General features: G+C 44.0%; 3 protein-coding genes across 7 annotated transcripts; all 3 read left to right on the top strand.

The window, feature by feature from the left end:
• Positions 1-399: 399 nt before the first annotated feature.
• ddx46 (DEAD (Asp-Glu-Ala-Asp) box polypeptide 46) lies at positions 400-15206 on the top strand. Its single transcript, XM_064349742.1, has 23 exons — positions 400-556; positions 2032-2220; positions 2403-2516; positions 2766-2856; positions 3108-3276; positions 3528-3721; positions 4076-4186; positions 4681-4846; positions 5098-5218; positions 5528-5703; positions 6218-6339; positions 6726-6804; positions 9251-9333; positions 9736-9900; positions 10785-10947; positions 11420-11613; positions 11878-12015; positions 12542-12691; positions 13093-13323; positions 13630-13848; positions 14020-14164; positions 14291-14364; positions 14661-15206. The coding sequence occupies exons 1-23, from the start codon at positions 540-542 to the stop codon at positions 14706-14708; spliced, it is 3159 nt and encodes a 1052-aa protein (XP_064205812.1). The 5' UTR covers positions 400-539; the 3' UTR covers positions 14709-15206.
• A 130-nt stretch (positions 15207-15336) lies between these two features.
• Positions 15337-22522, top strand: c9h5orf24 (chromosome 9 C5orf24 homolog). Of its 5 annotated transcripts, none has more exons than XM_064349786.1 (3): positions 15337-16209; positions 17597-18167; positions 22255-22522. In XM_064349786.1, the coding sequence occupies exons 2-3, from the start codon at positions 17600-17602 to the stop codon at positions 22371-22373; spliced, it is 687 nt and encodes a 228-aa protein (XP_064205856.1). In that variant the 5' UTR covers positions 15337-16209; positions 17597-17599; the 3' UTR covers positions 22374-22522. The 5 variants fall into 5 exon arrangements, with proteins under 5 accessions (XP_064205856.1, XP_064205858.1, XP_064205857.1 ...); XM_064349788.1 differs by having other exon boundaries at positions 18576-22522; XM_064349787.1 differs by having other exon boundaries at positions 17597-18207.
• A 1467-nt stretch (positions 22523-23989) lies between these two features.
• On the top strand, positions 23990-27191 carry txndc15 (thioredoxin domain containing 15). Its single transcript, XM_064349777.1, has 5 exons — positions 23990-24401; positions 24691-25163; positions 25293-25456; positions 25724-25854; positions 26021-27191. The coding sequence occupies exons 1-5, from the start codon at positions 24323-24325 to the stop codon at positions 26215-26217; spliced, it is 1044 nt and encodes a 347-aa protein (XP_064205847.1). The 5' UTR covers positions 23990-24322; the 3' UTR covers positions 26218-27191.

Here is a 27191-nt window from a genome sequence, read left to right as displayed (position 1 = left end):
GGTTTCAAACATTAGTACCTTTGCTTAAGGACTCCCAGAAAAGGTGCTTTCTGGGACACCTCTGCATATCTAGTGCCACCCAGATTCAAAACAAAAGTATCATTAACCAGCATTCCTCAACTGGGCAGTATTTGCTTTACTGGAAGTCCATGAAGGAAAATGGGGGAGAACAAGATAATTTGCTGGACAAATATAGGTAGTTGGCCTATTAAATGCAAGCTATGTCATACTGCTTTTATAGTAAGCTGGATTTTATCCAAGATGATATCGAGTAGGATTATAATTGCTGACTGCCAAAGAGATCAAAATTATAAATCACTCAATAACCTATTGTCTTCAGACTTTTTTTGCTAAGCTACATTTTAACAAGTCATCCTACCACTAGGGGCAGTGTAGTTTTTAATGTTGACGTTCTTTGCTTTCGCAAAATGATAACGCCAGTCCAGGATTGTGGGACTACGAAGTAAAATAATATTGGAGGAAAACGAAACCAGTCATTTAAATACGCTGCAGTTTCTTGTGGAGTTAACACAGCTGTCATGGGACGAGAGTCGAGGTTAGTACACGCAGCTCAGTTTTTGCTGGTAAAAAAAAAGTCTGATAATTTGCCTTCTCACTACTATATACTTTGTGAAGACTAAAGTTAGCTTGCTACCTAGCCAGTTAGCAATGATTTTGATAGGCCCCACATAAAGGGACGCTTACATGGAGCAGTTCAGCATTCGCTACAAGTGAATGCAAAATAATTAACTTGAATCTATAAAGTTTATCCGTATATTTAGCTGTGCTTGGCTATGAATTTTGACCTGCAGTAGCTTTTACGTGTTTGTGCGTGGCGTGTTTGGTCGGAGTACATAGCGAGGGCATACAAAAGGTTTGCTGGTAAGATGCTGGTATTCACATGGTACTGTAAAGTAACTGCCTACTAGGTAGTTAGCTAGCTATCTTATTATACGAACCACGTTTTTTATATATCTAATTGTATCGGCATGTGCTTATTCTACTTAGTATGTTTTAACTGACATAAACTTTAACGCAGCTTAGTTAGCTTGTATCAAACTCCTTGCCTTTTCGGCAACCCCACGTTATAACGTTAATTTTGTGGGTTCGCTCGCTAGCTACACTGGTTATTTCACATGCAAGATCAGCAGGAAAAATATTTAAAAATCCAGTTTTGAGCTAAGTGGCTAGCTAGCTAACGAACGAACCTACAAAGAGTAGTTCGCATTCGTTGTAGATAATTAACCGACGGTATATTCAAGTGGATCATGCGTAAATGGCCTGAGACCAGTGGTTCCCCAAATGCACATCGCGTGATGCTAAATATCTAATGACACATCATCTAACCAACGTATACCGGGTTCAACACTATCACTTTTGGGTTTTTAAATAACTTTATTGATTATATAACGACAGCGTCGCCAGCCATACAAACGCGAATGTCTGTGACTGAGTGATCAAGTGCCGAGTGACTGAGTGATGAAGTTACACCATTGGTCGTCCGAGTTATGAAGTTACACCATTAGTCGGCCGGTCCAGCCATATACTAGGTTCTGACCTAAGTTGAAAAAGGAGCGCACCAATAGGAGCGCACTAATGCATCCAAATTAGTAGGTTTGCAAATGCTCCTAAAACGGGAGCACTGCAGAGCCCTGATATATAATGCAGTTTCCAATGTCATTCGCACAAGTCCATTAAAAAGTCTTTAAAACGTTTACAGTGTGCGTTCAGTTTTGGGACGTATGTTGAAAACATTTCGATCGTATATGTGTACATGTGTTGGGCTATATTTGACCTCTGCTCTTTCAGTGGACTTCACAAGCATGTAGAGGGGGGCAGCATACAGGGAATACATTTTGGGTTTTTTTTTTAGGGAGGGGGGGCTCTAACTATACCACCTAATATGACATGATAATATTGGGGGGGACCATTTGTTGTTTTCCCAGAGTTGTGGGGGGCGGGGCATGTCTAAGATGTCATGTGTTTTTATAAAAAATGGATGAACTGATCTGCGCACTCACACTTCCTCAGGCACTACCGGAAGCGGTCGGCTTCGCGGGGTCGTTCGGGGAGTCGGTCGAAGAGCCGGTCTCCGGAGAAGCGCTCGAAGCGCGAGGACAGGGCTAGTTCCCGCAACCGCGAACGCGACCGCGGCCGGAGAGAACGGTCGCGCAGCAGAGAGCGTCGCCGCTCGCGCTCCAGAGACCGGAAGCGTCCCAGGTGAGAGAGTACAGCGGCACCCTTGAGCAAAGTACGTAACGTGAAATGTTTAAACAAAACTTCGACGTAGAAGAATGTGAGTTTTGGATAAGAGTGGTTTTTTTAAATGTTAACGTCTTGTGGAAAGCTCTGGATGCTAGTTGGAACTCGGTGCTGAAGAGGGTGATTGATATCTGTTATAGGCGATCCAGGAGCCGGGAGAGAAGGCGAAGCCGCAGTCGCGAGCGGAGGAGGAGCAGGAGCCGACACAGGTCCCGCTCGGCCAGCCCAAGCAAGAGCAGGAAAAACGACGACAGGTGAGCACCTGCTTGTAAAAACGCTCTTTAAGCGATGACCTGTCAGCTGCCGCCTACACAAATACTCTTAACGCAATATCACTTTCTCAGAAAAAAAGGTTCAACCTGCCTGTCTGAAGTGTATCACTTGGTGCGATTGACTGTGAAGTTAAGAACGTATCACTTCATGAAAGCTTTATTGGAGCATATAATGACATGCTGTCTTTCTCGCTGCTTGAACTCTGTTTGTCTTGTTGTGGTTTTTCATAGGTCCAAAAGCAAGGAAAGGTCAGACAACAATGAACAGACTACAGAGAAGAAAAAGATAAAGGAAGAAAAGGAGGAAGAGAAGGTTGAAGATGTAAGTTATCATTTTATACGGCCCCCAACTGGCCAAATTGATAAATGTACTCTCCTCGACGGCAAGCTGGGTCCACTTACCACGGGTTTGATCCTTGACTGTCACCGGTGTCAAAAAGCTGGTCATATTTTCATTTCAAACTGGAGAATAGGGGCTATTGTCCGCAGTGTTTTTCTCTTGCTAAATTAGAACCAACCCTTTTATGTGTGCTGTTAACATGTCTTTGTGTTCGTGTTTTTTCCCCTGTGCAGCAAGACTTTGACCAGAACAAGCTGGAGGAGGAGATGAGGAAGAGGAAGGAGCGCGTGGAGAAGTGGAGGGAGGAGCAGAGGAGGAAGGCCATGGAGAACATCGGGGAGCTGAAGAAGGAGCTGGAGGAGATGAAGCAGGGGAAGAAGTGGAGTCTGGAAGACGATGAAGGTAAGGAGGCGGGAAATCTTTTAAATACGGGGATGAAAGATGCTCTGGTTGCTAAGATACCACCGGAACAATGTCTCAGAAGGATGGGTCCCTCAGCAGCCACCCAGAAACTCCTGTTTGAAACTTAACGTCCTTAGACAGAAATGTGCGTGGAATGTTCTTTCCTTCCTTTCATAAGCAGCTATGAGGAGAAGGAGGAAGATTATTATTGTTAAGTGTTATTATTGTGATGGCTTTCTTTCTGTCTTTAGATGACGACGAAGAGGCACTGGCTCCAGCAGAGGCAGAGGAAGAGGAGGAGGAGGCAGCAGCCGCCCCCGAGGAGGCCGCGCCCATGGAAGAGGAGACTGGCGAGGAGCTGGACCCCCTGGACGCGTACATGGAGGAGGTGAAGGAGGAGGTGAAGAAGTTTAACATGGGCAGCATGAGAGGAGGGAACGACAAGGTAAGGGTCGGGCACCATGGGGGTCCTCTGCGTACGCTCTTATTTTGGTAGCTGTCGATTCACAAGTGTCAGAAGTTCATGACTCAAAACTAAATTGTTTCAAGTTGAACACAGTCTGTTGCATGGACAGGTACAAGCTGCTTTTTAACCCTTTGAAGAGTAGGTTTTTTAGAATTTTTTTTTTTTTTAATCCAAAATTATAAGCCATTCTAGAACCTCACTGCTTTCAGTCACCAGCAGTGATTGAGACATCAGCATTAGAATGTTCACGTAAGAACATTCTGATCACATGACTGTGATCTCACACCTAAAAGCATTGAAGTGCACTTTCTCATCTTGAATCGCTTTCAACAGAAGGGGGGAATGAAGGTGACCAAGGTGATGACGGTTTTAACCACAAAGAAGGCGCCTCATACCACCAAAAAGAAAGGAGAACTGATGGAGAACGACCAGGACGCCATGGAGGTACCGCTCTTTCTTTAGATGTCTGACCTTCTGCCAGACTTTTAAAATGGCCTTTGTCTTAACAAAACAGTCCCAATGTCATGGGTGCAGCTGTGTGAAGATAGGTTATCTGTCTATTAGTACTTACTATTGTTACAGTGGGCATTGTTGTTTGTTGGGTTAATATTATGCTTATTGATTATGAATGGGCTTCTGTACTTTGTACAGTGAGTAATGCTGATGTTTGCAAAGCAGGGTCTGCTCAGTGATTGCAATGTAATTGTAACATCGGCAGTTAAAATGTTTGCGTCGTGGGGCGCCACCTGAAACTAATCTTTCTCTGTCCAACAGTGGTTGAATTAGTGGCTTTGCGGTTGTGTGTGATAAGCACATACTCCAATCCTGCTGTGATAAGAGTCTGGGTCTCCTCCTGTTGTGCCACTATAATGCCTGAATCCCTTGTGGTTTGTGTGCAGAGCTAAAGGTCAGGCGCTTGATTTGTTGTGTCTGGACAGTACTCTTCTGAGGAGGAGGAGGTGGACCTGCAGACGGCGCTGACCGGCTACCAGACCAAGCAGCGGAAGGTTCTGGAGCCCGTGGACCACCAGAAGATCGAGTACGACCCGTACCGCAAGAACTTCTACGTGGAGGTGCCGGAGCTGGCCAAGATGACGCCGGAGGGTGAGTCTGACAGACGGCCACACACAGCTGGGGAGATGAAGTTTAGGCCTGAGCAATACGGCATGAGAAGCCGTGCTGTATCGCGAACGCGGTCACGGCTACAGGGGCGTTCTTAGGCATAACGCGGTCTCAGCCAATCAGCATCCAGGATCGATACAGCTTGTTTTATATGTCTTGCACTGCTCTTGTTACACACTGTTCTCTCTCTCTCTCTGCACTCTCTATGTCTCCCTCTCTTTCTCTCTCTGCAGAGGTGAACGTGTACCGCTTAGAGCTGGAGGGGATCATGGTGAAGGGTAAAGGCTGCCCTAAGCCAATCAAAACCTGGGTGCAGTGCGGCACCTCCATGAAGATCCTATGTGCGCTCAAAAAGTACGTCTTTTCCGTTATCGTCATGGTGATTTGTTTTGCAACACGCAGATTTGAAATGGACGTGCAGTGCGTACAAACGTTGAGGTGCTCCAGGGCTTATGGGAGTAGGCTGAGGGTGTTGAGTTAATCGAAACAGGCGATGGACTGCTCTGCTTCATTTGAAATGGGGAACATAACTTCCGTAGTTTGGGATTGGCTTATTTCTAGACTGCAATCCCAAAGCATTTCAGACCCCTACGCACACGCGTAGGAGCTTTGTACCCTGTGCCATACACACACTTAACAACTCTGCCCCTCCCCCTGTGGTAGGCACGGTTACGAGAAGCCCACGCCCATCCAGACCCAGGCCATACCCGCCATCATGTGCGGGCGTGACCTCATCGGGATCGCCAAGACGGGAAGCGGGAAGACCATCGCCTTCCTCCTGCCCATGTTCCGCCACATCCTGGACCAGAGGCCCCTGGAGGAGTCTGAGGGCCCCATCGGTAAGGGCCGCGGCTTCCAGTCTCCTCCTGCATCCGTTTCTTCAATCGCAGAATAACTTGTTATTGCACTAACTGCAGAATTGCAGAATTAAATGGTAAGGGCCACCTCTGTTATTGGGCGATGTGTTGGAGTCTGACTTTAACTGGCCTGACTCATAGTCATATAAAATGCCTTCATGCTGATTTGAAATCCGACCTGTGGGTCCCTGAAGAGCCTCATGGTATCTAATGCTCATAAAAACCACAGGACACTGCTTCGCCTTAAAAACAGTTGCAAAACAGGTTGATAATAAGCTGTTCTTGTTCTTGTTTATTAAAGAGAGCCATTTTTGTACAGCAAACTGATTTCACTCTTACCATGTGGCATTAAAATGAAATGGCTGACATTAGGGCTAATGTCAGGTTTCTCTTGATCATTTAGTTCACCTAATTCTTAGTTTTTTTTTATTACTCTTATTTTAATTACATTCTACTAATTCTGCCAAAGGAGTCTAACCTGCCATCTGTCCCACAGCGGTAATCATGACCCCCACCAGAGAGCTGGCGCTGCAGATCACCAAAGAGTGCAAGAAGTTCTCCAAACTACTGAACCTGAGGGTGGTGTGTGTGTATGGCGGCACTGGGATCAGTGAGCAGGTATCCTCCACCCCCTGAGTCACTGTCTGGGTTAAAACTGCTCTTTTACCATGTACGGGCTGACACTGAGGGCTAGGGGCTGGCTTTATATACTGCAGTGAGCTCAGTATATTAACCCTTTAGAAGAGTAGGCTTTTTAGAATGTTTTGTTTTTTTCAAAATTCTAAATCGGTGTTCTAGAACTCCACTGCCTTCAGTCACCAGCAGTGATTGTGACATCAGCATCAGAATGTTCAGTTCCAAGAATGTTCTATTCACCTGCTTGTGATCTTGCACTGTAAAGATTTGAAGCTAATTGAGGGATTAAAATTTTTTGCAACTGACTGATTTAAAAATGAATGGATTTTTAAACACTGATTTGCCTGGTTAATCTTTCCCTTTCCCAGATCGCTGAGCTGAAGAGAGGAGCGGAGATCATCGTCTGTACGCCAGGGCGAATGATTGATATGTTAGGTGCCAACAGTGGTGAGTTGCCTACATTCAGGTGTTAGGATTTTTTTTTTTTTTTTAACTGTGCCTTATGCTTATAGATTATTAAATTAAATGAATAGCAGTGGCTGGTGGTGTTGTTCTTAAAGCTGCAGTATCTGTTTTTTTGAAAAGGTATTTTGCCCTGCCCATTTGCCAAATAATCATCAGCTTTTCAAAGTGAGACTTTGTTGTGAAACACTCACCTGCATCTCCTACAGTGTGCATTGAATGAAAATCAAGAACTGGTTATGGATCAGACCCAATTCGATGAAATCAAATGAATTAATCAAATCAAAATTTATTTATATAGCGCATTTCGCAAACAATTGTCGCAGTACGCTTCATAGACAACCCTGCCTGACCTAAACCACCACAGGAGCTAGCCTAAAGCAACAGTGGCAAGGAAAAACTCCCTGTGACAGATGGGAAGAAACCTCAGGAGGGAACCCATCCTCCTCTGGTCGGCTCAGGGTGTAGCTTTGTGACCAACGTGGTCAGTCAGTCAGTGTTCCCGCTGAACAGGGAGCTTCAACGTGTTTTAACCAGCGTGTCCACACATGAAATATGGGGACAGTGTTTTGCTGAATTACACTTCCCTGTTTGGGGCACATAATTTGAACAGGGACAGTCCTGTCTTTCGTTTTCTCCCTACACATTATGAATCCTGCACAGCAGACGCAAGCCATTTTCATTTAATTGATTTGCATTTTGCAGTTTTGCATGAAATTGCTTAAAATAGCGAACCTTGGTTGGGTGTAGATTTTTGTCTGCCTTAAGATTTGAACTTCGCATCAATAAGCTGAGGGGGCTGAGCATTCTCCATTCCTTACCTCTGGCCTGTTACCCTGGCAGTGTGGAAAACAGACACAAACGACACTGAAAATAACTGCTTGTGCATTCCTCACATGCTAGTGCAGAGTCAGTGAAGACAAAAAAGCGAATTATTTTAAATTGAGTTCTGTTCTATAATATTCCATATAAACAAAACAGAAAAAGCACCTTTTTTTGAAGCCCTTTTAAAAGGTTAGCACACTGAAATAACCTTGCATCATAAATGTTTTTTTTCTTTTTCTCCAGTGGTGCTTGTAGAGTTGAAGTACAGGAAAGCCTGTTTAGCTGCTTGCCCTGCCTGAGGTGTTTTTAATGAGATCAGTGTGTGATCAACACGAGGGAGTGTATCAGAGGCCTAATGTCAGTGAAACCCGACATTATGCTGCGACCGTCAGCCAAGAATCGCAGGATTTCAATAACTCTGGAATCAATAACACATCAGCGTGCTTTCAGTGGCAATCACTGGCTTCATCCGAAAACAGTTACTTGATTCAAAGGCAATAAAAAGTGAATTTTGTTACTGAAATTGTACATTGATTAGACTGCCAAACCCCAAGTGCTCAATTTGGCAGCACTCTGTTAAAAGCTAGACAGTGGACTTTGATCTCATGACACACTGCTATTTGGGTACTGAGCCAGCTTCATATTTGTTAAGGAAATGCTCTGCATGAGTGCGTATCAGAAGATGGGTACTGCAGCTTTAAGGAGGTCAGCCAGAGTTGTCATGCATCGCATGGACTGTTGATGTTTGTGAGTCAAATCCGTTCCACTTACTAAACTGTTGACATTATTTGACCACCTTGGGAAACTTATCCTCCAGACTAATGAAGTATTCCTGAAGATAATTCAGCCAAAGGTAGGTGCGGAGATAATACTACCTGGGGATTTTAGCTTGGCGTAGAGGTGTAGGTGACCTGTTTCTTACCTGTGTTCAGTTTTTTGTTCCACAAATATACTTGCTTGACACATGGTTAAGGTACCTATGACTCTGAACAAGGTATAGAGCAGTATAGACGGAATCGCCTATTATACGGAAGACTTCACCTGTAAAAATGATTTCAGTGAATGTGTTAGACATGTTTGCATCTCTGTGTATAAGGTAATTTGGGTATCGCCGTTATTTAAGGACTTCAGAATTTGCATTTGCAACAGCCACATGAATAATAACTTATGTGAAACAAAATGTAGTGCATATCCCTTGCTGTTTATATCTTTTATAAGAGATCAGTGAAGATATAATTTTTTCTTCCACACATGCGCGGTAATCTCTAATATGTTTTTTTGTAGGTGAAAAGCCGCTCAGATAATGGGTCATGTGGCAGAGTCTCTCTCTTATATTTGTGTGGCTGTTTTCTGGCTTTTTCAGGGTCTCCTTGCTCTTGAGATGGTACGCAAGATGGAAAAACTAAAACCTCAATTTGGCCACTAAAGATCTAGCTTTCAGAGGAACTTAAATGTTGTTGTTTAAAAAAAAAAAATTAAAAAAAAAGTGGTGTGCTGTGAAATGTAGATAACCCAGTAGAAAATGGCAGTTTGATGTGAGAACTGAGTGCGCTCTCGCTCGGGAGTGACTGGCTGTCTGTCTGCCCGTGTCTGTGCCTGGGTGTAGGTCGGGTGACCAATCTCCGGCGGGTCACGTACGTGGTGGTGGACGAAGCGGACCGAATGTTTGACATGGGGTTCGAGCCGCAGGTGAGTGGTGTCCACCTGGAGGTCAGCGCCTCCGAGCTTTAATGACTGATTATAGAGCGCTGGGCTTGGCTCTGTTTTTACTTACTTTGTGTATAAACAACTTTTTGTGCATGTGAGGTTGTACTCCCAATATGAAACATACTTTTATTTTCCAAAAGACCTTGACCAGAGATGCACAGTAATATTGGGGTCATATTGGTATCAACCGGAAATTGCTTAACATCAACTTATCGGTACATGGTTATTCATATCGCCCCCCAGATTATTCATACTGTTCACCCCTAATATTAACAGACCTCTGATAAAGACACTGGGGAGGTTTGTGAAGGGTGATGACCTTTTTTTGTCAGGTTGAGTTGGCTGTGTTGGTTTTGAGAGCAGCGCCCCCTGTGTGTGTCCCAGGTAATGCGCATTGTGGACAACATCAGGCCCGACCGGCAGACGGTCATGTTCTCCGCCACCTTCCCGCGAGCCATGGAGGCGCTGGCGCGGAGGATCCTCTCCAAACCCATCGAGGTGCAAGTGGGAGGCCGCAGCGTGGTGTGCTCCGACGTGGAGCAGCACGTGGTAAATTCCCCTGTACCTTACCGCTACTTTACCCTGCCTACCCAGAGTCCTTTATACCATACCGCTACTTTACCCTGCATACCCATGATCCTCTATACCTTACCGCTACTTTACCCTGCCTACCCAGAGTCCTTTATACCATACCGCTGCTTTACCCTGCATACCCATGATCCTCTATACCTTACCGCTACTTTACCCTGCCTACCCATGATCCTCTATACCTTACCGCTACTTTACCCTGCCTACCCATGATCCTCTATACCTTACCGCTACATTACCCTGCCTACCCATGATCCTCTATACCTTATCGCTACTTTACCCTGCCTACCCATGATCCTCTATACCTTACCGCTACTTTACCCTGCCTACCCATGATCCTCTATACCTTACCGCTACTTTATCCTGCCTACCCATAATCCTCTATACCTTATCGCTACTTTACCCTGCCTACCCATGATCCTCTATACCTTACCGCTACATTACCCTGCCTACCCATGATCCTCTATACCTTACTGCCACTTTACCCTGCCTACCCATGATCCTCTGTACCTTACTGCTGCTTTACCCTGCCTACCCATGATCCTCTATACCTTACTGCTGCTTTACCCTACCTGCCCAAAGTCCTCTATTTCTTACTCATTGGCACTGAACCCTACCTGTTATTAATAGTGGACATCTCAATGATACGCACTTGTACATTTTTGTTTTTTGGTGGACACCTGTCCAAATGCAGCTCTGCATCAGTCTATGGTCCAGAGACTGACTCTAGCTAACGCAAATGTGTGGTTGCAGCAGGGTGGGAATAGTGTGTTGGGCTGTGGCTTGCGTTTGTCAGTCTCAAGCTTTAAGAGCGTGCAGTTGAGGGTTTTTATGTGTCTGCTCAGATCGTGATCGATGAGGAGAGCAAGTTCCTGAAGCTGCTGGAGATCCTAGGCCATTACCAGGAGAAGGGCTCGGTCATCATCTTCGTGGACAAGCAGGAGCACGCGGACGGGCTGCTGAAGGACCTGATGAAGGCCTCCTACCCCTGCATGTCCCTGCACGGAGGTACAGGAGAGCGCAGATACTCCTCCACCTCTACGTCCTCTTCTCCCTCACTCTCCTTCTCTCTATCCCTCTTTCACTCACTCGCCTTCTCTCTGTCCCTCCATTTCACTCACTCGCCTTCTCTCTATTCCTCCATTTCACTCACTCTCCTTCTCTCTGTCCCTCCATTTCACTCACTTGCCTTCTCTCTATTTCACTCACTCATTTTCTCTCTTTCCATCACACTCGTTCCCCTTCTCCTTCACTCGCTTTCTCTCTCTCTCTCTCTCCATCTCCCTCACTCCCCTTCAGCCTATCTCTCCATGTCCCTCACCTTCTGCCTCCCTCTCACTGATTCATAGAGTTTCATAGAGTGAATGTCATTCTCCTAAAGCGCCTCTGTTTATCCTGAGGTCGTGAGTAAGTTCTGTGGAAGAGTTTGGGATGTGGGCAGAGGGGCGTGTTTTGAGTAACGAGGACCGTTCCTTCCCAGGGATCGACCAGTACGACAGGGACAGCATCATCAACGACTTCAAGAACGGGGCGTGCCGACTCATGGTGGCCACGTCCGTGGCCGCTCGGGGCCTGGACGTCAAGCACCTCATCCTGGTGGTGAACTACAACTGCCCCAACCACTACGAGGACTACGTCCACCGGGCCGGACGGACCGGGAGGGCTGGGAACAAGGTGGGTCTGGTCTTAAGTTCAGCTAAATAAAGCTTTGGTTCTCTAGGGTGAACGTAATTCTATGCTTACTAAAATGATTTCATTTAAGATTTTAGGTCCCCCCACTTCATCTTTGAGCAGAAACTTGTTCACCTTAAAGCCAGTGGGCTGATGCATAACTCTTAAGAATAGTTTTCATGTAAAAAGTGCGTGCCTGTGTGTTAGTGACTCATTTCCCTGAGTGTAAGTCTGAGTGGGGGGGTCGTCGTTTCTCTTGTGTTCCAGGGGTTTGCGTACACGTTCATCACGGAAGACCAGGTGCGATACGCCGGGGACATCATCAAGGCTCTGGAGCTGTCCGGGTCCCCCGTGCCCAAGGAGCTGGAGCAGCTCTGGCTCAACTTCAAAGACCAGCAGAAAGCGGTGAGGAGCCTCGGTCTCGCTGCTTTCGCTCTCGAGTCAAACCGCAGCGACGTTCCAAAAATAGCCGCCCCGGCTAGCGTCGACAGCAGTTTAACTTAACAGTGTGTCTTCGCTCTTTCAGTCACTGTGAAGAAAGCCACTTGTAGCTGCATGCAGATGGACAGAGCTCAAGGATAGTTTTGGGTTTCACGTAGGCAAAACCTAGTCAGCCTTGAGCGGGCTAATCAGCATGTTTTGTTAGTTTTCTAATGTTTTGAACTTTCTTGCCTTCAAGCGGAAATTAGAAATGTTCTTTGTAACTGGGGAAAAAAAAAAACATCACTTCAGAAAACAGCGTGAGGCAAGTATTAAAAAAGACATAAATGGGCAGGAGTATTCACTCTTGGCAGCAATGGCGCTATTGTCAGTTCCAGTGCAGTGTAACGGGGTTGGGCCTGTCAGGAGCTGAACGGTTGGCGGAGGTTTGTGGTGTTTGGGGAGTCATGTGGAGGAGGGTCCTGCTGAGCCCGTCTCTGCCCTTTCTCAGGAGGGGAAGAGCATCAGGAGCAGCAGCGGCTTTTCGGGGAAGGGCTTCAAGTTCGACGAGACGGAGCACGCCCTGGCCAATGAGAGGAAGAAGCTGCAGAAGGCCGCGCTGGGCCTGCAGGACTCTGACGACGAGGACACGGCGCTGGACGTGAGTCGCCTCCCCCCCCACCCCCCACCGCCCCCCCCACCCAATCCTAACGGGCCGTATCCGAATCCGCGCACCTGCCTACTATAGTGTAGCTGTCCAGTACACTGGAGGAGAAAGCTGTTCAGTTGGCAAAATTTATATAATCCCCAGATAATATACTTATTTCTGGTGTTTCGCTGAGTATATGCAGGGAGCACTTTCTGAAGTAAATTACTATTTTGGTCCCATAAATATGACGGCGCATCCGTTTCTGTGGTACACGTATAATTCAGCCGATTGATGCACGTCACTTTATTTTACTGTTAATTAGCAGACGCCATTGTCCAGTGCGACACAAGTGTGAGGTCTCCGTGATTAGAGACAGGATGCTTTAACGTGATTGGATGATTTCCCCCGCGCAGATCGACGAGCAGATCGAGAGCATGTTCAACTCCAAGAAGAGGGTGAAGGACCTGTCTGCGCCCGGGGGCGGGGGCGGCGGGGGTGGCGGAGGGGGCGGGGGCTCCGCGGCGGCGGCGGCAGGACTGGCCGGCCTCGCCATACCCTCCGCCGGAAACATCCAGAAGCTGGAGATCGCCAAGAGGCTCGCCCTCAAAATCAACGCCCAGAAGAACCTGGGGGCGGAGGCTCAGGTGGGTCCCGCCGTTTCTGCTGAGAAAAAAAAAACCCATATCTGTGCAGCTGCTGCAGTCACTGACCCCCTCACCCCCCTCAACCCTCACCCCTCCCCATCCCTTCCCCCAACCCTCACCTCTCGCCATCCCCTTCCCCCAACCTCACCCCTCCCCATCCCCTTCCCCCAACCCTCACCCCTCCCATCCCTTCCCCCAACCCTCACCTCTCGCCATCCCCTTCCCCAACCTCACCCCTCCCATCCCCTTCCCTCGCCATCCCCTTCCCCCAACCCTCACCCCTCGCCATCCCCTTCCCCCCGACAGGATGTGATGCAGCAGGCCACCAACGCCATCCTGAGGGGGGGCACGATACTGGCGCCCTCGGTCTCCGCCAAGACCATCGCGGAGCAGCTGGCGGAGAAGATCAACGCCAAGCTGAACTACATCCCCGTGGAGAAGATGGAGGAGGAGCGGCAGAACGCCGAGCAGTCCGAGACCATCAAGCGCTACGAGGAGGAGCTGGAGATCAACGACTTCCCCCAGGTGAGACCCCCTCTCGCGTGCCCCCACGGCCCCCACGCCTGGCCCCCGCACTGCTGAGAAGTGCTCCCGCTTGCTGCCCCCGCTGGGGGTAAGCCCACAGTGGTAGTAGCAGAAGTGGCTGACTTCTGCGGACAGGAAGCTGTAACGCCCGACTTCCTGTCTGTGTTGCAGACGGCCAGGTGGAAGGTCACCTCTAAGGAAGCGCTGCAGAGGATCGGAGAGTACTCTGAGGCGGCCATCACCATCCGAGGGACCTACTTCCCGCCCGGCAAGGAGCCCAAAGAGGGGGAGCGGAAGATCTACCTGGCCATCGAGAGTGAGTCCCGCACGCCGACCGTTTCGCCTCTGAGCAGCGTCACCGCGCAGTTCCACTCCTGTCCAGCAGGGCCTTTTGTTCTGCCTCCTAACGCCTCCGTCTGTTTTTCCTCAACACCGTGTTCAGGTGCGAACGAGCTGGCTGTGCAGAAGGCGAAGGCTGAGATCACCCGGCTCATCAAAGAGGAGCTCATCAGATTAGTGAGTGGCATCTCGCTCTCTGTCACCTTCTGCTCGTTTGGAGGGGAGAGATTTGAGTTGAAAATGCTAAACCTGTGTGTGTGTGTGTGTGTGCATGCGTGTGCCTGAGAGTGCGTGCGTGTGTATATGCGTGTGTGTGTGTGCGTGCCTGTGTTTTTGCGTGTGTATGTATGTGTGTGTCTGCATGTGTTTGCTAAGTACGTGAGCGTATATAAAATGTAAATGAAAGTCATTGCTTTGTTACCCTCAAGTAAAACCGAACGTAATTTGAACCTTTTATTTAATTTCCTTTTCAGCAAAACTCCTACCAGCCAACCAGCAAAGGAAGATACAAGGTCTTGTAGAAGAATGGGAATCGAAGCTGGATAAATATCTTCATTATGTCCAAAAATTGATTTGAGAGTATGTTTTAGTATATTTTTAATTCCAGTGCATTGGACACAGAATATTTCCTGTAGCAGGCCCCATAGGTAAGCTTCCCATTTCTGTAGGTACATTACAAAATTATCAACTCCGCTACCGTGTGATGTGTTGTGCTCTCTGTGTCGACCATGATTGGAAAAAGCCTCTTTTGTGTATATGTGTATTCGGTCGAAGACGTCACTCACTCTTGGTCAGGGTTATGGATAATTCTAGTGGCCAGTTTAAATGTCTCACATGCAAAATATTTTTTATTCTGTTTAAAATGGCAAATAAAAGGATTGTACATTAAGAACTTTCGTTTGTACCTAGCGCCCATACCCCAAGGTAAGAAAATTGCTTATTGAGTTGTACAATGAAAATCAAGCTGTTGACTTCTCATGTTTTTTCTTTTTAGCACAATAAAATATTCAAGCAATTTCCCACATGTGAACAGACCCCTGATTGATGGATTATGTTTTGTTTTTTTCCAGTAATAAAAATTCAGATGTATAGGTTAGACTTATGTTTTTTGTTTGTGGTCAAGTATAAATTTTCTGATATCGACATCTTGATTATGCATGCTTTATTCTTTATTTAATCAGCACTGTATTCATACATAGTCGGTGTCACGTTTATGGTTTTACTGTTTTAATTAACTCATTCTCATTATTTTTTCTTTTTCTTTTTTAAACCAAAACAATCCAACTGTTGGAATGGTCGTAAACAAACAGTTTCTTTGTCTGTATATTCGGGAGTGGTGTTTCTGCATAGTTAAATAATTCATGATATAAAAACCACACGCTGAAAATACAGCTGAATCGATTTGACATTATCGGTATGTTTTCTGATTGTATTGAGCATGAAGCCACGCCTACACTTTACAGCGAACTCTTTAAAAATAATAATGGCAATTAATTCCGGGGACCAGCCATAAGATCCGCTTCGGTTTTAAACTTTAATTGCGTCTAATTTTATTTCCTATGACGTAATCGCATACGTTCTCGTAGGCGCGGCGAACCCCGGTTGCTTACCGTTTCCCAATGTTAAATCGGTGTGCGTTCCTGCAAAACGGCTTGTTTCAGGAAACAGTACGAATCTTTAAATTAATTAATTAAATTAAAAATCAGTGTGTTTGTATTATCTTGTTGCCTGCAGCCCCTTCCCCTTCGTTCAGTGTGCGCATGCGCCGGGTTCCCTTCTGTCTTAATTTTTTAATGGAAATGGCTGCCTTTCTCATCTAAACCTCTACCCAACAGGAATATATACCTCGAAAATAATCAGCATTTAGTATTTCATTTTTTCGGAGGAGACGTTCGGCGAACGTTCTGCAGTCGATCGCCTGCGATCTGCTGTAAAAATGAATCCGTTTTAGAATTTAAAGGATGGAAGATCTCTCGTTTTCCTATTTAACCCTTTGCATTCCATGATCCGCAAACAATCGAGGTACAGTAATTTGTTCTTTTTTTTTAATTACATATTTCTGTAAGGTCAAATACAGCCCAAATCTCCTATCGCTAGACAGTTTGTGTAATTTTTCTATTTGAATGACTTAATCATGAGGTTGCGCCGTTTGTTCATCTTGATTTATCGCTAAAACAAAGAACCCTTTTGTTCGTTTACTGTAACGTTATGTTAACTGTACAGTATAACGTCAGGGGGAATAAATCTCTGAGTGCAGTTGTTTATTTTTTAAACCCGGGATTAGTAGTAGAATTCGGTTCAAGCAAAACAATTTAAAGACTAGCCACTGCATGCCAAACATTAATTTTTATTCAAGATCAAAGGAAAAGGTTTACTCTCGATACACCCATTGCCCACTATGAAACTAGCTTGCTAGCTAGACTAGCTATCAACCACTCCTGCAGACGGTGTGCCATATCTGTTTAACTACTGACATATGCTGTAGCTATGTTTACATTTCCATATCGAGGACAATGTACATCGACATTTTAGTTAAAAGTTTATACTTCGCATAGCTGTTATTACAAAAAATGCAGGGGGTAGCAAGCTTGCTGCCTTTGAATAATAAAGATAGGTAAACAGAGTTTCCAGGCCGATTGCTTTAGCTGGCAAGCTAACTAGTTTGAGAGCTTCCGTATCGACCCTTCATATAATAGTCATTCAATGTAGTCTTGCTTTGTTTTATTTTATAGAGTGTATCCGTACGCTCTGGAAAAATGCTTTTGACAAAAATAAACTTTTGGCATGTTCATAAAATCAATTAACCATCAGAATGACGTCTAAATGTTGTAAGTTTTTATTTTTGCCCGCAAAACTTCGTAAACAAGCACCTTGCAACTACAGGACGAGCGAATATTTTGCATTGTATCTGTTTGTGTTTTGTATTAGCTGGATTGTGATGACATTGGTTGTCATTATAAGAAGATTCGAGATAGTCTGAGGGCTCGAAACAATTTTTTTTATTTTTTATTTTAATTTTTAAAACACATTCTAAATGAATTACTGTCATGCTCCTGACAATTTAATTTATGCCTCGTAATTTGCTGGCTTCTAGATGCACTTTACTACCATTACTTCCTAATAAAGTAACTAGAAAGAACTTCTTGCCTTTTAGTAGAACATTTGATTTAAGACTAACATTATCTAATTATGTATTATTTTTTGTAGACTAATATTTGCAATGTATGCAATGGCATTCACAGCCTATACAGTTTACCGTTTGATCATTTCTGTGATTTGTTCTGGGCTCTGCAATTATCAGCGTTTTTCAAAGCTGCTTGCAGTTGCACGTGCACATGTGGTATCCAGCAACTCTTAAGACACCCAACAAAGCGACATTATGTCTGCATGTTTCTTCCCCCCCCAACAGAAGATGATGCGCCAGGTTTCCAGCAACGCCAACGACTATTGCATGAGTGGCAGACCGTCCTGCCTTGCTGAAGATGGGCGCCACCCCACCAGTCATTTTGACCTATGCACCTCCCAGTCAAAGTTCTACCCCCCTCCTCCCCCGCCCCCTTTGCAAATGCCCCTGCCCCCTCTGCCACCCCTGCCACAGAACACCCTGAAACCCATGCCCTGCCAGCGGCAGGACGTCCGAAACGAACCCCTCCCGCTGCCCGGCGGGGTCAAAAACGGCGAGAAGCCCGAGGACTCCAAGAAAAAAAAGGGCGCCGGGAAATCGGGGAGGCGGGGTCGGCCGTCGGGCACCACCAAGTCCGCGGGCTACAGAACCAGCACGGGCCGCCCGCTCGGCACCACCAAGGCGGCCGGCTTTAAAACTAGCCCGGGGAGGCCGCTGGGCACCACCAAGGCCGCCGGCTACAAGGTGAGCCCGGGACGCCCCCCCGGCAGCATCAAGACCCTGTCCCGCCTGACGAAGCTGGGCTACGGCGCGTGCAGCGGCGCGGCCTTCCCCTACACCATGATGCACAAGAGAGGTTTGTGCGAGCCCAACGGCAAAGACAAGGAAGCTAACGAGTAATGTCCCGCTTTCATATCTATCTATCGCTTTGCTTGGCAGCAGTAAAAACGGCTTGAGTGCATGCCCTCTTAGAGGCTCTGGACTAGAGAGCGTGCTTAATGTTTAACTTTTCCAAAGCTCTTTGTGAGGATGTAGGTGTGTTTTTTATTTTTTTTATTTTATTTTTTTTAAGTAAGAAGTTTACTTCAAAGTTAAATCCTCATATTGACACGGTACCTCTAATGTGTGTCTGCCTAAATCAGGTGTGTTTTTCATATGAATATATATCAAATATATATTGTGTGCAAAACAAAAAAAATTGAAACGCAGTTTTGGTTGTAGTGGTTGTAGTTTCGTGTAAGAAGGTGTTTTTCTTTTGCCACAGGACATCTGCCGGAAAAAAAGAACCTGTTACTGGAGTACCCAACCCCGGTTTCCCACAGTTTATGTCTTGTCTGAATTAACTGTCCAGTGCATGCTGACATAAACAACACCAGAAATATGAACACCTTATCAAAAAAAAATTTTGTCTTTTGAATCTGTATTTTAATATTGTAATATATTTGATGCAAGAGTTCAAGGCAAAGAGTCAAAACTGTAATTAGCTACAGGAAAAAATAAAAATATGCTGCCTTTTGGAAAGTACACTATATGACCAAAAGTATCTGGACACCCTTTGGTCTGGGGGCTGTCTTTTGTGGTTTGGGTTAGGCACCCTTCCAGTGAAGGCAAATATTAATACTACAGCATGCAATCACATTCTGGACAATTCTGTGCTTCCCCAACAGTTTGGGGAAGGTCCTTTCCAATTTCAGCATAACAATGCCCCCGGGCACACAATGAGGTCCATTTAGAAATGTTTTTGTCAAGAACGGTGCTGAACAACTTGACTAGGCCTGCACAGAGCCCTGACCTCAACCCCATCCAACACCTTTGGGATCAATTGGAAAAACAACTGCGAGCCAGGCCAAATCGCCCAGTCAGTGCCCGACCTCACTAATGTTCTTCTGGCTGAATGGAAGCAAATCCCTGCTGCAATGCTCCATATTAATGCCTGTAATTTTGGATGAGATGTTGGGTGTCTGGTGTCTACGTACTTTTGGCCGTGTACTGTAGTTGATTCAAATGTTATGCCACAACGATAAAAATATATAGTTAGGACATGTAGACAGGATAGCAGATAAGAATAATTTTTGAAGTCCCTTTAGAGTGCAATGCATTAAAGCATTTGATGCACTTCTTAAACTTCAGGAGTCAAATGTTTGCCAAATTGTAAAGCTCTAATGTTTCCGTGGGTCTAAATATGGATAAAAGATTGTGATTTGTACCATTCGAATATTTTGGGTGTATGTCCAGTGATGGTTATTTACCTTTCTCAAGTAGTGGAGCACAGCAACTTGAAATCATGATCTGAAACTGAAATGACTTCAAAATGTATCGGTTTCAAAATGGAAAGTTATTTGTAACCCCCATGGGCTATAGCACCAATTTAAGACAAACCTTTTATTAAATTAAAACATTATTTATTATTATTATTGTACCTATGAAATTAAGATGTTCCTCTTGTCATTGTATTTGTGGGTGTGAATCTGCAGTAAACGGGAGTTAAAGAATGTTCCTAGGTTTCAACCGTTAAGGCCGTGCTATTGGTTCCCAGAGAAATGGTGCTACTTGTCTCAGAATGTACTCACGCAGGTTTGTGGTCACGGTCGAAGTTTTAACTATGAGTTATTTCAAGATTTACACAAAAGGATTATGAAAAATATCTTGGTTATATTTTTTATTACAGATGAAACCACTCTTCAGAATAAATCTGACGTATGGCCTGTTTGATTTGAGGAGTGCGTTAGATAATAGTTAATGGTGTTTTATGTGTGTTCTTGTTTATTGCCTTGCGCACCAAATGGCTCTCTGTCGTCTGTCGTAATAAGGGAAGATGGCATTCCTCAAGTACAATGCCACAAACATGGCTGTCTGTGCTATGAATTGCATCTGAGTGACAGACAATCAGCCAGCTATATGCTTTTACAAATGGTGTGTAGTTATACATAGATTTACTCTCGGTCTGATGGATGTATATTACAGCTGATGAAAGAAAAAATTTAATGTCAATTCAATATAGCGTCCTTGTACAGCTTTCAGTAGGACTAATAATAGTCCATTTACAATAATACTCATGGATTTTGCTACTACTAACAAGAATATGTCACCGGTAAATAAGAGAACACGTTTTAAGTTGTCACATAAAAGCATATATATATCGTTTAAAAGATTATATTTGTGTGCCTGCTGGTGTGAATGGTAGGGTAGTCTTTGATTTTACTCTATTCTGTCATTTTGTGAAACAAGATAACTTTTTCTGTCCGTCTCACTGAGTCATGATAAATTGGAAGTCCAAGGGCAAACAAACTAACATTTGTGAAACATCAAAAGTTCATACTTGGCTGTTTTTATTATTAATAATAATATGAACCCACTGGTGTGTTACAGCCCTGTGGCATACCATTTGAGTGCAATATTCTTGCTGGTGTTCTATGTGTGTTTTATGATCTGACCATATTATAATTATTGATACAATTAGTTTTATGCTTTGAAAGCTTTGTGCAGAAATTGGTCCTCCAAAACTCCAATCAGGTTCTCTCTGGTTCCATCCATGTAAAAGGGGTATTTGTATTGTAAAAATTTAAAAAAGAGAGAGAAAAACAAACATTCAAGTTCCAGATTAAACCGTGTTAATTAGGTCTTGGTGAGTTTTGATTTCCTGCAATTGTTTCTTATCTTTGATTTTTCCCTCTACCAAAGAATCTGCAATCTGCCTCTTAACTCTCAAAAAACTGCGTGAATTTACAGTTTTGTGCATGGTAGCTTGGCTCATTCATAAAATAAAAAAAATCAAAGCAGCTGAATTGAAATCAAGAGGATTTTCTCATTTTAAATAGTAGTTTTCTGCAACTCGCACAGGCAAAAGAGCACTTACAGTATTTACCTCTACTATTTTTATTATAAATCGGAAATTCGTGTCTTCTCTCGTTTTTTTAACGAAGACCGCATATGTTGATGGTGTATTCTGAAGTGTGTATGCTGTATGCTGGTAGATTTTAGAAATTGTCTGTCCTCCCGAGCTTTTCCAAATATCTGTAAGTCTATTGGAAATGATAAACACCTAAGAAAAAAACAAAACAAAATGAATTCAGCAAAGAACCTTGACCACTGCTTCTTTACACTATATACTGCAGTGCAATTTCACATTCTTTTGTAGTGCCTATATGTAGCAATGTTTCATATTTGATACGATGTTTATAAACTCATACTCACGACATATTGATATTATCACCTGCCTCTGTGTTATTATGAAGATGGGCTTTGTCATTTGACATTGTTAATACAATGTGCAGTTCAATTGTGTTCAGTTAACTTGTGTATTACTTTGAGAACATGGGGTATGGAAAAAATGTACCTTTTTTGTTTTTTGGATGTCTTGTGAGAATGATCCCTGTTGTCCATATTATATGACCATTTGTGCTTGGTTTCTATGAGAGTTATCACTTGTTTATCGAACGTGTACTGATATATTGCTTGCTAGAACTCTTTGTTAAAAATGTTTGTGAACCTACATTTTTTTTAAACCCAAGTAGGAAAGAATCTGTGTGAAGTGTTCCATGAAAAAAACAAACAAACTGGAGAACACGCATACATGGGACTAAAATAACAAGCAGCATTCCAAAGTGGACATTCCTGCTTTACTGATTTAAGTCTTGTGATGAATGTGGGCAGTTGACAGTCTTTGTGTTGGAATATTATGAGGCACAGTGCTGGTTTTGTGTGGGTGTATTGACAGGGTATATTGTCCATGTCCAAAATGAAATGAGACGCAAAAAACGGTTCGACCAGAATAAGACTCGTGAATAGCTGGCAAAGAAGAGCAATGTATGCAAACTAATGGATACATTGTGTTGGTGTTTTTGCTCATAAGTATATTGAAATTGTACAGTTATTACAACCCAGAGTACCATCCCATGCTGATCTTTGTTTTCAAAGGCTTGTCTTTCTCTCTCTTTTTGCAGTTCTTCACAGTTCTTCTTGCAGAAACCTTCATGGACTTCAGTTAGTCTTTTCCAGTAATTCAGTTGTTGAAGATGATTTTTCCTTCTCATCAGACATACATTTTGACCAAATTATTTAGCTGGAAATGAAGCCCAGTAATCCAACACATTGTAACCAATATAGATAAAATATGTATTTTATTTTATACATTTTTTTTCTTTTGCTTTTTCTGCATGATTGTCGAGTGTGGAGACAAGTTGTGTAATAAACTTTAAATCAGTATCTTGACATTTGCTGTTTTACACATGGATTTATGGATAATATCCCACACATATATTTGAATGTACAAAAAAATACAACAAATAATCGAAGGACTTACCATTATGACACGGCCCCCAGTTTGACGCTGGTCTGTATAAATAATTAATTTACTGCAGTACATTGTTGGAAATGCTACCTTTTAGTTCCAACATCTCGGGGTAAAAAATTACTGTGTTCCAGTCTTTAAAAAAAAAAAACATCATTTGATAAGGAACCTACTAATCAAACTTCAGGATGAAATGGGTTGTGGTTAGACTGATAGAGAGCCTCGCCTTTGCTGGTGCACAGTAATTAATATGTTTTATTCAACAGGTTACGGTGTTTCTCTAAATTATTACGGGCTGTTAAATTGTTTTTGGGCACATAAATGGTATGCAGATGTATGCCTCTTTTAACAATGTTGTAATAATAGGGTGATATTTAGGTTAGGTACATTGTATCTACAGAACCCTAAGATTACTTATGAAATTTAGGGCAAAAGAAGAGTGGCACTTAAAATGCTTTCATGTATCACATTATGCAAGGCTTTTATGTATTTGTTCAGAATTCTTGAAACCTGGCCATTGTGTTAACATTTGACTGCAAGCTGACCTTCATTAGAACATGTTCTGATTTAAATTCTGGAGGGCTGCAGTGTGCTGATTTTGTTGTGTCTCAGAATCTATCTACTTAATTTAAGCCAACAGTTGGCTAGAGTCTACACATCTTATGCCTTCTTGCATTACATTTCTAAATTTGGTTTTCTGAAAATATTTGGCTAAGAAAATAATCAGATTAATTTTTAAAAATTGATCTCTGTTTTCTTTACTATTGTTAGTTAATCCAAAGACCACACTTTGAGATTTAAAAATAAAGTCAGAATATAATGATCAACAACAAAACTAGCATCTTTCCAGAATCTATAGGCATATCAGTTTGAGGATTGCATACACTACAGTTTCTATCAACTATTTTTTCAGATTTCAGATTTTCTGAAGTGTTTTGTAGAGGAACATTTGTGAATTATTTTATGTTACCTTTATGCTTCACCTTGTTAATGACAAGATTATTTAGATGTGATAGAACACGCCTTTTCCATTATGCTGTAGACTTTCTGGTGCCTTGAACTTGTACTACTGAATGCCTCCTACTTGACGTAGGGAGTGAGTGTTTGAACAAAATACTTATTCTAGGATACACCACTTCTGGAAAGTGTACATTTTGTACACCACATTCTGCAATGAATTATAAGATACCTTTTTGTGCTAAGGGACACACTACAAAATGGCTGACACCAAAAATAGAGCACTATGTTAGGTCGCAGCCACCAACTTTTACAAAATAAAAACGCTTTTTACAAATCCATTCGGCGCAAAATCTGCACGACGTCTGCAGGCAGATGACGTGATAGGCGCCGACCAATGGCCAGGCAGTCCTTATTTACATCACGTGATAAGTAGAATTCTGGTGCATTAATGTCTTTTTCATGATCGAAAGAAGATCTAGAATACATTCCGTGAAATATATGCATATAATTAACATTTTAAATCTTAGAAAAGGGTAAAAACGTTGCCAAACAACGTGAAAAGGAAAACAACCTTTGCCCTGGAAATAGATTATTCCAGTGCCTCACTATTTCAAGCTATGGTGAATGGTGTCGTTAGCTAGCATGCTTGGCTAGCGTAGCCTGCTTATCTTAGTGACCTAACAAACATTTCTACCACAGCGGGCTTCAGAATATTCCTTCAGAACCTTAGATGTAAAGGTTCGCTTGCTAGTTGTGCAATTATGGGGTGGTCGGTAGAATTTATGTGCACTCTGTGTTTGACTGCCTTCGTGATTGAACTGGGCCATGCTTCATCAGCTGGTAAGTTTACCGGCTAATGCTACGATTGTGCAGCGAGCTAGCATGAAGTGTTTGCGTTCTCAACTGTAGTTATTATGACCTACAGTCTGACGCGAGTGAATGTAAAATGTAGCCTGATAACTACGTGGAAATTTTAATTTCAGCCATTAGTTCTGCTGTTAGCTAGTGTTCAAATACCATTGATCGCAGTGTGGAGAATGAAGGCTGATCACTTTCATAGTTTCCATCTCCGATGTGTGTGTGGGGCTCGCTAGCTAACATTTTTAAAGAGTGCTTCTATTTTATACAGATAAAGATGAGACATCGGAATTAAACTTTAATGAAGACCCTTTCCTAATAACCGACATGGAAAACAGTCCTAATTTTGTGGGACTGACAGACGACCCAGAGCCACAGCCGAAGCGGCAGTTCAAGACAGCGGAAATCGCAGACGCGGTCATGGGAACAAACGTACCTTCAGATGCCGTCAGCATGGAGTCCCTTATTCCGAAAAATATCAAAGATTTCCAGGCAGACTTTTCTACGCCTTGCGAGGAGGGAGGGAAATGCGATTCCATTTTGTCGCCGGTGACCGGCGAAGAGACCGCAAATGGCGAGCAGACGGAAGAGATGGAGCCGGTTACTCTGGGGATGGTACACGTTGACATGGCCGCGGACGAGCAGAATTCCACCGAGTCTGCGAAGACGTACAAAGTCAGCTGTGACAAAAGGAACATCACGGGGATCGATAACTTTGCAGTGATGATCCTGAACGCGTCACAGGTAACTTTCCACATCTCTCTGTTGGGGACAGGTTAAAATTTCTACCTGGAGGAGTCGCACGAAATTCATTAATTAGCACAGCGGCTCAGGATGTTATAACTTGTCATCACACTATCTCTCTTCCTACAGGACTTGATGGATTTTTTAAACGCCAACAGCACGGAGTGTTCCTTGGTGTTATTCTATACCACCTGGTGCCAGTTCTCTGCCAATCTTGCTCCACACTTCAACGCCTTGCCGAGGGTCTTTCCCAGCATGCACTTCCTGGCCCTAGATGCTTCCCAGCACAGCAGGTAACATAGCATAACGTGACGTAGCATAGCATAGCATAGAATAACATAACATAATGAACAGGCCATTCAGCCGAACAAATGCTTGCCATTTTCCTACCCACTACAGGGTACCTAGTGCTCACCGTTTACCTACAATCTGGATATGTATGTGTCTGTTATGCATAAATGCAATAAGTGTATCCAATTTCCCCAGTTACTGGTGTCTGTTAAATGCTTTTACTCGTGCTTCTTTAATTTTTAAACGGGCTCTTCTCTCTTCCCGTTCAGCCTCTCCACTCGTTTTGGGACGGTGGCGGTGCCCAACATCCTCCTGTTTCAGGGGGTGAAGCCCATGGCCCGGTTCAACCAGACGGACAGAACCATGGAGACGCTGACGTCGTTCATCACTAACCAGACCGGTGTGTGCAGTCTCTCTTCTGAGAAATACTGGCGACCGTATTGCAGATAAAATAGCTGGATTTTGAAGCCACATTGCTCATTAAAGCAAGAGTGAGGCTGTTTTTTTTAACTGCCCAGGCCTTTACCCGTCGTGCTGATTGTGAGTCTGACGTAATCTCCCCTCAGGCTTTGAAGCCAGCGTGGATCAGAACGTGACGGAGGAGGACAGCAGGGGCCCTCTCCTCAGCGTGCCCGTGAGAAGCATCGACTGGCTCCTGGTCTTCTCCGTGTTCTTCATATCCAGCTTCACCATTTACGCCGTGCTGCGCACGGAGAGCATACGGTGGCTCATACCGGGCCAGGAGCACGACCACCAGGACTGACGGGCTGCTCCTGCCCCCCTGCTGGGGCTTTTGAATTGGGGCGTGTGGAGCTGTCCCGGGGTCTCCTGCAGGTGCTTGTTGTGCTGTTTTCAGGGTCATTTAATTTAGACCAGGGATCATCAACTCTGGCCCTCAAGTCCAAATCCAGCCCTGGTTTTCTTTTCTCCCGGGTAATTAGTGGTACTGATTGGCCAGACTGTCTTCACACCTGACTCCCAGGCAAAGAGAGGGTGGAAATCCAGCAGTTCTCGGCCCTCGAGGACCGTGAGTTGCTGATCCCTGATTTAGACTTTAACAAACTGCATAGGTTTTCATCGCAGTTTGCAGCGGTGGCAGTTTCTGTAGGCCTGGGGTCCACAGTGTTTGCCCTTTAAGACACCAAAGGCGATTGCCTTGGTTAATCTGCCTCGACTAAATAACGATCTTTCGAAGGGAATTATTGGAGAAACGGGTTACATAAGTTACCTTTAAAACTTGACTGATTTCCGAAGATGTATGCAATATAAAATATCAGTGTGGCCTTGGAGGCCCGCTTATCGTAGATGTTGGAGTCTCTCTACAGCTCAGCGAGTAGATTAGACACAGGAGGGATTTGCATCTTCTGCTGTGGTGACATGCATGCAGCAAACCCCCATGACTGCGCTTGACTGGCCCTCTTCCAAACGATTCAGATTCTACAACGTACTGTGACTTGGATGTACATTAATCATTATTGACTTGAATTAATTTAAATAGAAGTGTAAAATACAGTTCAGCATAGAGTAACGAAACCCATGCCTCTGTTTTTTAAGTTTATTCTGTTAATTTTTTTTTTTTAATCTGATTTTGTGCTGCACGGACATTTGTGTGCAGTTTGTTTTGAAATTGGATGTTGCTTGGATGCAGTTTGTGTAGGTTAGGGTAAAATCAATAAGTTGTTCAACCTATTTCTGAAATGTTTGAGGAAAAAAAAATTAAAATTCTGAGCAGCTTTT

This window comes from Anguilla rostrata, chromosome 9, assembly GCF_018555375.3.
Source record: "Anguilla rostrata isolate EN2019 chromosome 9, ASM1855537v3, whole genome shotgun sequence".
In the NCBI taxonomy this organism is placed as follows: Eukaryota; Metazoa; Chordata; class Actinopteri; order Anguilliformes; family Anguillidae; genus Anguilla; species Anguilla rostrata.
This window is presented reverse-complemented; position numbering and strand designations above follow the sequence as displayed.